We start from the raw sequence: 14,850 nt of genomic DNA, 5'->3' as shown, positions 1-14,850 counted from the left end.
TCGGCTTCTTTAGTTAGTTTTGTAGACGGGGGGAGCCTGTGATCTCCGGCAGCGAGACGGGGAAAGCGCTTCACCCTCCAAAGACATCGGCCGCCGGGGGATTTGGTGCCAAATAAAGAAGACCCAGCTCCACACTGCATCCAGGTTGAGAAGGTTATTTTTTATTTTCACGTAACTAAAGGAAGGGATTTCAATGTACGCCCTTGCCTTCCTCTGGGAAGTCTTGCTCTGTTGCAGGTAGCTCCCAGAGCTTTGTCTCTGAAGCCCATTTCTGCTTGCTTAATAAGGTTCATAGAACCTTTGAAAGGGAAACTTCTGCTCAAAATAGCTCGTGGAGTCCCTCAGAGATTCTCTCGGCCACCCTGTGGGATCAGCTCTCCCCGTATTGCTGCTGAAGGATTTTTCTGAGCCTGGGTTAGGTAAACCTCTGGTGATGGTCATTCCATGCCATTCCCAGCAGCCTGATGTGAATCGCCTGTATCTTGCTTTTGAGCAGATCCGCCACTGTCACCCAGCAACAAAAAGCTCTTCCCCTTCTTCAAAGTGTTAAGGCTTTCCACATCTTCCAAGCAGTCCTCTAGCCCGAGCGTCAGCCCTGGTGAGCTGTGTACCAGCTCTTTCAGCTGCCCAAGCAGCTGGCTTCCCTACCCCCAGCAGGACTGGGTTTGCATCACTTTCCAAGGCGGTACCTACATCTTGCATGACTCGCGCATCCATCAAAGAGTCTGTTAGGGCAGTCTGAGAGGTCAGAAAGGAGCTTGAAGGAACCTGGTCTGGAGAAATCAAGCCCTACTGTCTGCTACCACAAGGAACAGAGATTCACAGTCTCAGGCGCATCATCTTCAAGGGTTTCTGTGAACCCATCTCCAAACCCCTCTGCTTCCACCAGCTCAGGTTTCTTGTTGCACATGGGGCAGAGCTGGTTGCGGATAGCAGATGATCTCATCCAAATAATGAGGTTCCAGCGTTCCCCGGAGGCAACGGGAAGCGCCCCGTGGATCTGCCCTCCTCGGTGTAACAGCCCCTGGGCTCCCACGTGTTCGATCTCTATGTAGTTTGGCACCGGGGTAGGATCCTGGAACAAAGGGAGGCGGGTACAGCATTACACCAGAAAGTCCCTAGCAGAACAATGCTCAAATAGTTGATACTTCTACTTGTCACCTCGTCACCCACAGCACCCAGTGAGCAACATGGAGAGGGCCCGCTGCACCTCCGAAATGCAGCCACTTCAGGGGTGGCTTGGCAGCAGTTTAGTACAACTGTTTCCAAGACAGATGCTATCACTGCCAGGTCCAGAGGGAATTTAAAGACAGAGTTTCAATCAAAAAAAAAACGTTTCACCAGTGTATCGGTGCTTTTACCCCTCTCTTGCCAAGAGTCCCCTGGGAATAGGGGCTACAGATTTAGGTTTAAGTCTCATCTGAAACAAATTACTTTCTCTCTCTCTCAGCACCTCCCTGCTCCTTATTGCAGTCGGGGAAAGATGGGCTGGTTTATTTCACTCCAGTTTCTACAATGACATTCCTCTCTGGCTTGGCTGCAATTAGCTTGAATATTGGTAATGTGCTTAGAGCAGAAAAGGCTCCTGTATAACCAGGACATTTTAAAAAAGGGGGAAGGGGCAGAGCAGATTTGACTGTCAGAAGTGAATAACTGTTTTTCAGAACGCAGTTAATGCCTTGAAATCAGGGGGTGAGGAGGCAGTAAAGAAGAGAATCGAGGTCCAAATTACGAACACGCTCAGTACCTGGCTGAAATCACCAAAGTACAAGTTGCCTTCTGTGAATTCTTTTCCCAGTGAAACGTTTAAGGTGACTTCTGCATTGTCATAGTGAGAGCTCAAATCCAGATCTTCGTGTAGTGAGTACTTGACAACAAATGCTTTATGGCTGTCCAGACAAGCGCCTCCCAAATCGGGATAAAGCAGCGCCGTTATGGGCCGCAGGTATTTTTCACGCAGGGGTGTGATGAAAGTTTCATCCAGCCCAAGCTCATTTAGCAAAACCTGTCTCAAAAAGAGGAGAGAGGAACAGCTCACCAACTACATCTGCTGCTTCATCAGAGCTGCTGCAGAGCTGTCTTGGTCTCTTCCAACCCTGCTGCTTGCTCAGATAAAGAACTTTAGAGCAAAGGCTCCAGCTACAGGCAAAAGAAGGAGGCTCACGGTGGAAAGTGATGGGGAAAAGACAAGGTAAGGTGGTCTTTAAAACTGGACTCCTTGATTTACATGTGTATTGCTTAAATACAAGGTACTCTTTCCTCTGAGGTACCAACTCCAGTCCCCTTTCCTTGCATTCCCCTGTTCTTTTGTCTGTTGTCACACACGTTCCCTCAACCCTTTCAGTTCAAAGGGGCTGTACTCAAACTGCTCTGTGCTCAAATTACAGGCAGTTTGGAAGGGAAAGGAGTGGGAAGCCAGGAGATAAACAGAGTCTGCTTGTGAACGCTCCCCCTAAAGAAGCACGGGAGCTAGTGAGTCCTACCCCATAGTTATTCATCGTGTTGGGCCTGCCTTTGGGCATGTCCGACTGCTCAAAGTTCTCCAGCTCATCCACAAAGGCTTTGCAGAATTCCTCTGTGAACACTGGGAGTCGATAGATCCTCTTATCTGTCAAGAGAAGGGAGACAGTGTTGGGGAAAATAACAGGCAAAGACTGTTCTTGGCTGTCATGCTGTCTAGCTATAGACACTGTGCTGGTGTCAGTGAGAATGCAGGACCCACGTGCTTTGCCGTGCTTAGGCTGCTCAAAGGGCTGGAACAATTCCTCGGGATCGGCTCTGGGATGTATCTGTTGTTTTTCATGTTGGCCCCTCGTTTCCAGGCCTCCCCACCCGGTGAGGAGATCTGGCACTGATTTAAACACCCGCTGAATGTGCCAAGGAAATGTTTTGAGTGGGTCTGGAGGGAGCATGGTGAACCAACAGCTCATCATAGGCAGTGTGAACACAGCCTCCTGGACAAAGGAGACTCAAGGTCATTTAGGGGATGGGGGATTCACTCATCCAGTGCCGGCTTTCTGGGAAGACCAGGAGTTCTGAGCTGCCCTTCAGGGCAGAGCCCTAAAGGTCTGTGGAAGGGGAGCTCAGTATTGAGGGTACAGAAGCTGAGATAAAGACACCTTGAAAAGGCTGTGTGTCTGGAAATTGTGCCTTGGACATATCCAGGAGCCCTGCACATACACATCTTTTTTTGTCTTTCCTTTTGTCTTGAGAAAAGGAGGAAACTTTGCAGTTTCCCCTCTATATTTTGTCATCATTTCTGGTAGGGAGAGAGCTTCGTGGATGCCATCAGGGAAGCTGAAAACCCAGATCTCTTTTTAAAAGACTGAAATCTAGACAAACTATTTCAGCTCAGACTAACCGACAGTGATTGTCTGAAATGGTAAAGTGCTTGGGGAAGGGAAACCAAGCTCCCCAGCCTAACAGTGTTCCTTCGGCAGGCTCCCCTGTGAGGTTGTGGTACAACCAAAACCCCAGCCCTGCTGCAGCTACAGCCTCTGATGAGACATCAGCAGACTGGGACTGGAAATGCAGAAAACAGGATCTCATCCAGAGCATAACTGCTGCACAATACTGCCTCTCCAGGGACTCCCGTCAAGCAGCAAGTAACATCCTGTTTGTCTCAGCTGTGTATCAAATCTGAGCTATTAAAGACAGGGCTTGAAAACAGCTGTCATCACTGAAGTTGCAGTGCCACACGGGAAGATCTTTGTGACTGATGTGCTGTTTTCTTTACCTGAGAAGGACTTGATGTAGCACAGGAGGCCATGGAGATGAGCATCCGGCGATGTGCAGTATCTCACGATTTCTAGAAAATCTGGGGCCAGGAATGAATCCTGGCATCAAGGGAAGGATGATAAAAATACAGAGAAGCACAATTAGCCTGCGCGGTCTTTTACAGCCCAAGAGGGAAATGGTCTTCCAGGCAGCCACAGGAAAGTATGTAGAGTCTAGGGAGCAAGGCTGATAGTCACACTTGGGTCACTTCTGTGGCAGGAAATGCAGAATGTTACTAGTGGTTTTTCTTGGTGGTTTAGGTAAATTGCTGCTGGCTCTAGTTCATGGGTTTCTAAGCGTAACTGGCCAGATTTATCCTTAGCGTGGTGGGAAAGAGCCTGGCTCACATTAAGGACTCCTAACAGGTAAGCGCGAAGCCTTTCCTAGTAGCTTCAGCATCTTGTCACGGCCTCAGCACAACAGAGTGACTATGCTCTGCTTTAAGTATTCCCCCACAGAGATCGTGACAGACAAAGGCAGAACAGACAACGGCAGAACTTGTTACTAAGGGATCATAGAGCCGTAAATCCGTGTAAACTTGTTTGTGCGTTACTGCTGATCTGTGGCAATTATCCAGCTGGGATGTCTTGGGTCTGGCAAACACGAGGAAATTCAAAGCAGAGCAGCCCACAACAAAGAGGGCTACCCCTGCCTTTGCGGTGAAGTCTACACATGCGAGCAGCCTGTTGCCCCCCCTTCTGCCGATAGTAACTAGTAAATTCCCTGCGTATTAAGCCTATAAAAGCTGATTTCTGTGGCTGTTCGTTAGAACTCACCAGCCCTGTTTGCTGCGATGATGCTTTAGGTCTAAATTACTAATGGTATTCAGAGTCTAGCACCAGGTGCTGGTGCAGCTTCAATACAGAATAACCCTTACCTGGCTATAAGCCAGGCAGAATCTTGCCTGGAGAACAAGCTACATTGTGAAAGTTTTTAATTCAGTTTCAATATGCTACGCTTTGGTTTTAACTCAGTCCAGCTCTAGCACTCTGAGCAATCCCGAGAAGAGGGCTTCCTGCTGCAAAACTAGTCAGGCAATTCCTTGGGTGCAAAATAGATTCCAAACAGAGTCTACCTGCAGAATGTACAGTTCTGGGTGTTTTCGTTTGTAGCACTTTGAGATGATGGCTTTGCGTTCCTCTGACTGATGAATTAACTGTTTTCTTCTCTGCACTTCTGCCTCAATCTACAAGTAAACAATAGAGCATATTGTTAGAAAATCAAAAGGGATAACTAAAACAATTGCAGGAACTTGCTCATTGTTTTAAACCAGTTATTTTTGTTGTGGGCACCTCTGGGAGACAGAGTGTATGCCTTTGCTTTTCTGTAGTCAAGACAAGTCCAATAAATATCTGAAAAGCCAAATGCCTAAAAGGGATTTGAGACACATTCTCATTACAAATGGCTTAAAAAATAACTGAAGTCTTTCCACGGATGTGTCAAGTGGAGCTGCAAGGTTTCAGCCCTTTCAGGCATTCTGACGCCTCATGAATGGCCGACCTTTGCTTTAAGAGTCTGGCTTATGTTCTGACAGTATAAGCATTGTCCAAAATAAAGACATTTGCTGGGAGGGAGACAGGACTTGTCATGAAGGGATTACTGCTAAGTGTTGTGGGGACAGGCTAATCTGTCATTTCAGGGGAAACAGCTGTACTAGCAGCTGATTCAGGCAGCTCTTCCTAACAACCCCCCAAGAGATTAGTTTATAACATTCTTCAGCAAAAAAGGAAGGAGGGTGTGACTGGTACCCCCTGCTCCTGACCCCTGGTAATGTGGTTCGCATAACTAACGCCATTTTATAAGGCAAGCAGCCACTTTCTGTGGCCGAATGGGTCACGTATTTGTTTCCTTTCCCTCATTATCAGGCCCTGAAGGTCCTGTGAACCAAGCAGACGAACCAAACGGATTTCTTCTTCCCCTCCCTACCAGCCCCAAGGTTCTTGGGCACCAGGCCCGTTACTCCCTTCCTTGATGGCCTTGAAGGTCCCAGGCACCCAGCCAGCCCGGTGGCAGTGACGACCCCACCACCGAAGAGGGAAGCGTAACAGCACCCAGAGCACCATCTATAAAATCAAGCCGTTACAAGTCCGAAGTGGGGAACTTGGACCTGAACTGCTGCTGGACAGTGAGAGCTGTGACCCTCCGGTGGCCAGGGATGCCTCTACTGTCGTGTGCTTTCTCCAGGGACTGAGTATCTCGTATTCTTTTATACAGTTTTTGAGTCTAGGTTATGTTGGTACAGCAAACCAGGTATTAAGATCTGACCCAATCTGCACAGGGTCCAGGTAGTTAGAAATTACAAATTAAGTTAAATTAGGATCTAGGATATTAGAAATTATAAATTAAGTTAGGATCTAGAAATCCTAAGTGAAGTTGTATTATAAATTCTGTATTATGCTGCTTATTGTGCTACATCGATTCTGCTTGTAGAAATACTGTGCCATTCTGATCATAAATTCTGTGCTATACTAATCATGACCTTGTTAAGAAAATAAAGCTTTAATTGTAACTACGATCTGGTGCTGGCATCAACCTGACAAGCATCCCTAAAAGAACCTGTCTTTCCCCTTAGTGCTGGGGTGAAACTGGAGCTGGTTGTGTGACAGATCTCTGTCCCTGGCCTGGAAAGACAGACAGATCCCTCCCTAAAGGAGAGCCTGGGGGGGAATTCTTGGGATAACCTTCTGTGGCAGAGCTTGTGTGAACTCTGGGGAATCACACCGCAAGGCATTTAAAAGTAATTGACAAAAGAAGGGATGAGGAAAGACAAACTAGAAGGGTGCTGGGAGCCAGCTGACCAAAACCAGTTAGGCCAGATGGCACAGAATTCAAATAACGTGATGAATTTTTACTTCCAGGGCGTTGTCAGTACAAACACATCACTGACAGCATCCAGCCCCGGATCAAGGCTGGGGAGGTTTAGATTGGGTATTAGAAAAAATGTTTACATTGAAAGGGTTGTCAAGCACTGGAACAGGCTGCCCAGGGCAGTGGTTGAGTCACCATCCCTGGGGGTATCTAAAAGAGAAGTAGATGTCGTGCGTAGGGTTTAGTGATGTTTTTTGTCAGTGTTACGTTGACGGTTGGACTCGATGATCTGAGAGGTCCCTTCCAACCGGGACAACTCCATGATTCTAAGGCGTTAGTGGGGAATTTTCCCCGGCGGTCTCAGCCCGGCACCGGGTTTGATCAGCACCGGGCGCCGGTGAGCTGCGCCCCAGTGCCCTCTGGGCTGGTGGCTTCAACGAACGCCACCACACACCCCCCGGCTCCCTCCAGCGCCCCCCGTGTGCCGCGGGTGCGGGGGGACGCGCCGAGGGGAGCCGGGGGGCGGCGTGTGTCCCCCCTGCGGGGCTGGGCCCCCTCAGGCGGCGGCTCCCCGGGTCCCTCCCTGTGAGGCCTTCGGTGTCCCCCCCCCCCGACCCCCGGGGCTCGAAGCCCCCGGCCCGCCCTGACAGGATTTACCGGCCGTTTACCTCCCGCAGCGCGGCTCGGAAGTCCTCCTCGCTCCGGCAGCCCCGCTCCCGCAGCGCCTGCAACACACGCAGCCCGTCACCCACCGCCCGCCCTCGGCCGCCGCCGGCCCCGGGTGGGGGGTGCCCGCCGCCCCGCCGTTACCCGCCCGTGCTCGCGGCGGAGCTGCTCCTCGTCCCGGTACCGGACGTGCAGCCCGTAGCGCCCCACGAAGACGTTGTCGGAGAAGAAGCAGGCGCAGGCCCGGAACGGGCGGCGGGCGGACATGTTTCCCGCCGGCGGGAGGGCCGGGGCGGTGCCGGGCGCGGGTCCAGCCGCGGGTCCAGCCGCCAAACGGCTCCGCCGCAGAGCGCCGCTTCCGGCCGGGCCGAGGGTGCGTCGGCCAATTCCGAACGCGGACTAAAACGAGGGGAAGCGAAACGTGCCCGTTTTCTCCCGTTCTACGCTTCTTCTTTTTTTCTTGTCGTTTCGACGGAGTCGCCGCGAACGGGGCGTGCAGAGACGCCGCTTCCCCACAGCCCCGCCTCCCCATCCCAATTCTTGGCAAGGCGCAGGCCTTGTGGGCATGGTGGCTGCAACGGGCAAGGAGCGCCCGGGGCCCGCGCTGACACCGCAGGGGACGGCGGCGCCGCGGCGGGGGACACGCTGTCCCTTGACGGAGGAAGAGGGTTGAGGAGGGGGGTAGTGTGTGAGTGTGCTAAGGAGCGTAGCCGGGGCGGCAACGGTCGCCGAAGGTTATTTGCAGACGGTCCCTGAGAGCTCCCACCACGCCACGCCCCTCCCAGGGCCGCGCCCGCGCTTGGGCGCGCGCGGCTGGGGGAGGCGGGCAGCGGGGGGAGCGCGGCCCCGGGGCGCCCGGCCGGGCCCGGCCCAGCCCAGCCCAGCCCATGCTGGCCATGGACTCGGCGCTGCAGGTGGCCGAGGAGGAGGTGGTGGCGGCCGAGTCGTGCGGCCCCAGCAGCAAGTTCGAGGACATCTACCGGCTGCTGGCCGAGGGATGCTTCCCGCCCAGCTTCTGCTCCATCAAGAGGAAGAACCTCAAGCGCTACGCCCAGAAGTTCGTCGTCGACGGTGGGGAGCCGGGTGGCACCGCGGAGACAGGCCGTACGGGGCCTGCCAAGGGAGGGGGAAGGTGGGGTGAGGGGCACAGCGGCAGCGGCTACCTTGGCCGTGGCCTTCCCCTGAGGAGAGACCTCCCCCTGAGGAGAGGCTTCCCCCTGAGGAGAGGCGTCTCCTCAGGGGAAGGCCTCCCTGAGCAGGCTGGCAGGTCCCAGGGATGCTGCAGAGGTGTGTGGGGACAGGTGGCAGGCAGAGGCGTGTTGGCCTGCCCACACACGTGAGGACAGTTGTACCCTCCCCATAGCACAGGGAGGATATGAGGCTTCTCTGCCCCCTGCAGAGAGAGAGCCGTGGGATGCAGCATTGCGGGTACCCGCTGCCCCTCTCATGCCATCTCTGTGCCTCGGCATCACTCTCGGGGCACAGAGTGGGGATTGCGGTAGCACCGGGGCACAGCAGGGTAGACTATAGCCGGCCTCTGGAAACTAGGGTGGCTTTATTGTAGCAGAGGATTTTGCTCAGCCCTGGATGCAGAAACTCAATCCCTGGGTTTATTTGTGGATGATTCCAGTTTAGCAGCTTCTCCAGAGGCGTTACAGAACCTCCCAAGACAACAGTTCCCCTTTGTTGTGTCTCACCTGTTTTTCCCACCGTAGAAAATGAGCGTTTCACTGGGACTGAGTAGCTGAAATGGCTGTGAGAGCATATCATGTGTCATTTTAGATAAACCTCTCACGTCTGCAGGTGGCTGTCTCTACTATGTGGGACCCAAGAAGGAGGAAAAACGCGAGGTGATTGTGGATCCTGAACGGAGGCGGCAAGTCTTTCTGGAAAGCCATTTCACTGAAATCGGGAGCCATCTGGGCCAGAAAAAGACCGTGCACCGGATTCAGAGCCGGTACTACTGGCTGGGGATTGTGAAGGATGTTGTGGACTGGGTAAGTTGAGAGCGTTGATCATGTCAATGACACCAGTATTTCCCAGGACGTTCAGGCAGCAGTCCCAAGTGAGCAGCTAGAAGAGCCCTGATGCAGGGATGATGTTGTTTCTAGTGCCTGATGCTTTGAAGCCACGCACTAAATAACTCTGCAGGTGAAACTGTTGGAACGTCCCGAGGCAGCTGGATAGATTGGAGGATGTCTTTCCCCCGAGCGTCAGGAAACCTGCGCAGGTAGGCCTCCTCGTGCAGGGCAGTTTTGGCCAGCGTGGGAATGCGTGATTGTTTCAGAAGAGTGTTGCTGAGTCTGGCTTTGAGCAGTCTGAATTCCTACCAGAGCTGCCCAGTTCCCTAAACTGTTGTAACAGGAGGAGCTCAGCGTTTCTGCTGACTCTCCTTGGCTGCTTTGCCTCACCTGTTTTATTGCCAAAAGTTCCCTGCAGCAGGGCTCTGCAACAGTGCGGTTTGAAGAAGTGTGGTTGTGTTGCATGGTCCGAGCAGCCCGTGCTCCTCCAGCATCCTGGGGCTGATGATTTTTCTAGCTGGCAATAGAAGTTTAAAATACAATAAATATTTGCCTATAAACAGGGTGAGAAATATCTTAGCTATAGGCCATGTTGAGAAGACTGGTTATTGTGTCAGAGAAAGCTGTCGGGTAAGTGTTGTGAAAGGTGAGCTGTGTCAGCCTGTTGTGTTTTGTCCTCTTTTTCTTTGGTCCTGTTATTTTTATTGGATAGAAGGAGGCTGCTTAGGCGCGCTGTCTCTCTCAGCCCTTCGTAACCTGTCCAGTCTGAATCTGATGGAATTTGGCAGCATATTTTAAAGTCCTTTAGTATGTCTTTTCCCTTTCCAGATCAAAATGTGTGAAACATGCCAGAATGCAGAGCACAATAAGAACATATCGCGGAAAGTGAGGCCTGTCAAAGTGGAATCACCCTGGGAAGTGCTGGGATTAGACGTTCACGGTGAGTGTTTGCGGCTGACAGACAGGCTTTTCAAGGCTTACACACCAGCCGTCAGGAAGCGTGGCAGACTTACTGCCGCACGCACGCACGTGAGTGAAAGCTGCCTGTGTTTGCAGTGAGGAGGTGCCGAGGAGGCCACGGCAGCCTACCAGGGTGCGACCTGATCCGTGTGACTGGCTCGGCTCCCTCTCCACACACAATGGGAGCTGTGGGCGTGCGTTACTTCCCAGAACTCACACTGTGATGGGTGTATTTTTGTTGACAAAGGTCACAGAAATGCGCTGGCCAAATGACATAGCAGAATAGAGTCACGGTCATTTTTGCAGTGCTTATTTTGCTGGGCTGGGTTTTTAACTTGCCTCATTCGGGTGATGTTACAGCTTCACATTTGATTTTTCTTGATGCTTGTTTACGCAGGACCTTTTCCTGAGACGAGCCAGAGCAATACACATGTCCTCCTTGTGACCGACTACTTCACTAAGTGGGTGGAGGCTGCTCCTCTGCAAAAGAAAGATCCCTTGTCAGTGGCCAAAGCTCTAGCTACCGTTTTTTACAGGTGGGCTTTTCTGTTGTTGGTTACGTTGCACCTCTGCAGTGAGATATGGCACGCTGGGATGTGTGTTGCAAAAATGCTCAATGTCCACAAGAGCAGGAACTCTCCTTCTACAGGAGACACCATGCAGCACCTCTCAGTTGTTCTTTACAAAGAACTTGGGAAGAGCCTGTTATCCTGTTGTTACCAAGGGAGGGGAGGAAGAGGCAGAGGTGGTTCTCCGAGTAGCCCCAAGGCCAAGAGAGCTGGTGCCCCAGTTTTCTGCAGAAGTTTTAATACCATTCCCTGATGCCTCCTAGAAGGTGGTTATTTTGCACTCACGTGGTGCATGTCACCATGTGACATTGTCCTTGTGGAAAATGCCTGTGGCCGGGTGAGAATTGCATTCAGAGCAAGAAACATTGCTTGTTTCCCCTGCTACCTTATCATAGAAAAGCAAACAGGCTTGGCTGTTTTGGAACAGATGGAACCAGCAGACCCTCTCTCTGCTCTTGGGGAGGTGAGGTCATGCCAGCCTCTTTAGCGCCAGCTCCACTGGAGGGTCTCTGTCCCTTTTGTATCCCATTTCCCATGAGGATTGAACTCCTCTGGCTCTTACCTGCAGCTGATGGAGTAAAACCAGTTGTGTCTCCTTGTTCAGGTTTGGAGCGTCCAAGAACATTTACGCCAGTCAGAGCTGGGACTTCTGTGAGGAGGTAGGTTGGGTGCTGGGTGGTTCAGGGAAAAGCAGCATGACCCTCAGCAGTGTTTTTGGCTAGCAGGGAAAAGCAGCATGACCCTCAGCAGTGTTTTTGGCTAGCAGGGAAAAGCAGCATGACCCTCAGCAGTGTTTTTGGCTAGCAGGTTCTGAAGGCAGAGCTGCAGTGTGCCATGCAGGGGGGCACAAGGAGCTGATGCTGCCTTCTCCCTGCCCCAGCCCTGTTGCCAGCGGTAGATGATTTGCCAGTGCTTTCACCCTGTCAGGGATTTAAGGTTGTGGTTCTGTGGTGTAAGTCCTCCAGCCACACTGCAACCTCTCTGCTCAGAAGGAAAGCTCCTGTGAGATCATGTCCCTGAGATTCCTGCCCTGCCCTGGGATTAACCCAGCTTCCCAGTGCTGTGGGAAGCCTCAAGCACAGGAACAGTCGTCGCAAAACATTTTCTCAGGCTCTAACTTTTCTGGGGAGCTTTTTCTGCTGAGCAGCATCTCCTGGCATGGGGACAGTGCCGTCTCACGCTGTGGAGACTGATAGCTGCTGGGGTGCAAACCTGCCTTGTTCTCCCGGGGGCATGACCCCCACCTTTGCAGGTCAGCCGGCATTTATGCGAGCGCTGGAACATCTCACAGATCCTCACCCCCGCAGAGCCCGCAGACTGCACAGGCCTGGACGACCGCAGCGCCGAGGTGCTCAAATCCTCCATCTGCAATGTGGTGAACGAGAAACCCAGTGAATGGGACGCCCACCTCGACCCCGTGCTCTTCGATTTCCGCACTTCAGTCAACTCCGTCACAAAGTACACCCCATTCTTCCTCATGTTCAACAGATACGTGTGCCTATCATCTGAGGTAACTTCTCGACAAAGGAGAGCCTTGTAGGAGCTTTGCCGCTGGCACAGTTACACACTAACACCCAAATATTTGTACCTTGCAGGTGGATTTTGCCAAGGACTGTAAAGAGCAGGGGGCTAGCTCTGGTAAGGCAGACAGCCTCCCGCCATTCACAGCCACGGTTCAGGAGCAGCAGAACGCGGTGAAAGAAATTGTAAGTCTTGCTTGCAGTGCTTTGAAACGACTCTGCAGCTAAGCCTTGTGCCAGGCTGTGCCAAAGCTGCACAGAAGGGATTTGCCCGTACAAGGATCATGCCGCAGCGTGCGCCTGCTCAGGCGCTTGGAGAGAGCCCCTGGTCCTGGCTGTCCAGAAGTGCCATCTCTCAGGAGTCTCTTGCCTGCAGGCTCTCTCCTGTCACCGAGTGTAGCAGGTAGCTGATGGGCTCAAGCGTGGCAGGGAGCCCACGTGTCCGGCTGGGAAGGAGCGAGGCAGAATCCGGTTAAGCACTGCCTGAGATTCCAGAGGCCTGGCCTGAGAGGAGAGGTGGCTGGTGGCACCTCGATGTGTGCCAAGGGCAGCAGGAGCAGAGCCAGACCCTCTGAGCTGGCACCATTTGGTGCCAGAGGCAAGCAGGTGGTGTTGCTGCTCAGAGCTGTGATGAAATACGAGGGATGGTCTTACCCCATCAGGGCTAATGAGAGCTGTGTCCCAGCCTGCCCAGCACTCTGCCTTGTAATCTGCATCTCAAATCAGCCAAGGGAGTCTGTCCTTAGGCAGGGACAAAAAGCCTTTAGGGACATACCATGGAATTAAGAAGGTTAAAAGTAACCCTGCCCCAAAATGGGAGGAGAGAAACTGGGGAGGTTGGGGCTTCCATGGAGACTAGTGGCCCAGTGGGCAGAGAGCTGGATTTGGGGAGCAAGGCCAGCAGTCGGTTCCTGACTGTCTCTAGCATGCTGGGTGACCTTGGGCAAGTCATTTAGTTTCTCTGTTTCTTGGTTTCCTGACTTGAAAAATGACCTCAGTGTCCTCTATAAAGTGCTTGGCAATCTGTGTGCCAAAAAATAATAGACAAGGGTCAAGTGCTTTGTTTGCTCAGTCATTCCTTACACTCGGACAGGGTTATGTGGTCCTCTCTGATCCCACCGGGACCGTGATTCTTCTTTCCAGGGAATGGCAGCAGTAAAACAGGACAGGAGGGAGGAGGCCGGGGAGCTGAACACATGGGATCTATTCCCAGCTGATCCCTTTGGCAGCTCAGGCTCGCTAGCTCGGGTTCCCCTTTTGAGAAATGGAGATGCCCATCGTGGCACAGGGCAGCGAAAACTCCGTCTGGGTAACACCGAAGCATCCTGCCCTCTCCATAAGGACACTTCTGATGTCCGGGTTGCTAATTTACGGGAGGTGACAAAAGCTTCTCTTGGCTCTGTGTTACTCCAGCTTAGATCCCCTTCTGCCCTCTACTGATGGAGAACTAACAGCTCCTCTGAGCATGGCCATGAAATCAGTTTCTTAATGTAAGGTCTCCTGCTAGTTTGAGGTTGGTGAGAATAAGGCTGGAAAGACCTTGCTTAGTCCCTCCCTTGCCCCCGGGTGTACCCAGCTGTGCTGGCGCTTGCTGGCACGGCCTCGGCTTGCCCAGCTGAGCTCCGCACGCCACAGCGCCGGCTCTCACTCGCCGAGCTCGTGTGAGACGGATGCGAGTTGATTTTTTTTTTTTATTATTTTTTTTTTTATTTTTTAAGTGGCATCTCAAGGCCCAACCCAAGCAATCTGCTTTACAGGTGATCGCCAACATGACCACAGCCTACAAGCGGGAGCGGAAGAGTGTGAAAAGGAAAAGACGGGGCCTGCCCTCTCTTGCCTTCAAAGTGGAAGAGAACATGTTTGGGAGCAACGCTGCCAGCTCCCTGAAGAAGCTGAAGAAGGGCCAGTTTGTGTCGTTTCAGATCGAGACGGTCCTGCCGCCTGAGCAGAGTATGTCCGGCATGAAGAAAAGCAGTTAGCCTCTGGGGCTTTTTTGGGGGTCCCACGGCGCCGGGGACAGGAGCACGAACTGTCCCCGAGGTTTGTGGCCCAGCTGCGTGGGAGTCCAGGGCGCAGACATGCCTGCTGTGTCCTGGGGAGAAGGGAAGGGGAAGGTTCGGACAAGGGTGTCTGGTCAGTCCCTTCCCGGTCCAGGTTTGCCCTTGGACCATCCCGAGGGAAGTGGCACCATCCTCATGGATGCTTTGGCAGCGAGAGGCTCGGTCTTGCCAAAAAAGCTCCACGTTGACTACAGCATGGGAGTAGTTGCATCAAAGCCCAGGGAGTGATCTTGGGTGCAAATGAGAAAAAAAAAAAAAAACAAAAAAAAAACCGAAAAACGAAACCAGGCTCAGCTTAGCCACGTTGCAGTTTGTTTCCTACAGCTTAAAAGTGTCCTCCCTGCTGTCCGCCTGAACCGGCAAGAGTCAGGCCAGGCCTGGCTGCATTCCTGGTGGACGTGGGAATGACCTGGAGTGAGCTTTTTTTCTTTTTTTTAAGTTTTAAGCACTAATTAGCAGAAATAAAATC

General features: G+C 52.5%; 1 protein-coding gene across 3 annotated transcripts; it reads right to left on the bottom strand.

Annotated features, from left to right (window-relative positions):
• Positions 1 to 139: 139 nt before the first annotated feature.
• On the bottom strand, positions 140 to 7,563 carry OGFOD2 (2-oxoglutarate and iron dependent oxygenase domain containing 2). 3 transcript variants are annotated; one of them, XM_054220120.1, is made up of 7 exons: positions 7,396 to 7,563; positions 7,254 to 7,310; positions 4,853 to 4,963; positions 3,737 to 3,836; positions 2,484 to 2,608; positions 1,748 to 2,005; positions 140 to 1,075 (listed from the first exon to the last, which is right to left on the bottom strand). In XM_054220120.1, exons 1-7 carry the CDS (start codon positions 7,516 to 7,518, stop codon positions 800 to 802), a joined length of 1,050 nt encoding a protein of 349 aa, XP_054076095.1. In that variant the 5' UTR covers positions 7,519 to 7,563; the 3' UTR covers positions 140 to 799. The 3 variants fall into 3 exon arrangements, with proteins under 3 accessions (XP_054076095.1, XP_054076097.1, XP_054076096.1); XM_054220122.1 differs by lacking the exons at positions 3,737 to 3,836; positions 4,853 to 4,963; XM_054220121.1 differs by lacking the exons at positions 3,737 to 3,836; positions 7,254 to 7,310; positions 7,396 to 7,563.
• Positions 7,564 to 14,850: the final 7,287 nt, after the last annotated feature.

The sequence above is a fragment of the Rissa tridactyla genome, chromosome 13 (genome assembly GCF_028500815.1).
Source record: "Rissa tridactyla isolate bRisTri1 chromosome 13, bRisTri1.patW.cur.20221130, whole genome shotgun sequence".
In the NCBI taxonomy this organism is placed as follows: domain Eukaryota; kingdom Metazoa; phylum Chordata; class Aves; order Charadriiformes; family Laridae; genus Rissa; species Rissa tridactyla.
Note: the sequence above shows the minus strand (reverse complement) of the source record. Positions and strands in the feature narration are given on the sequence as shown.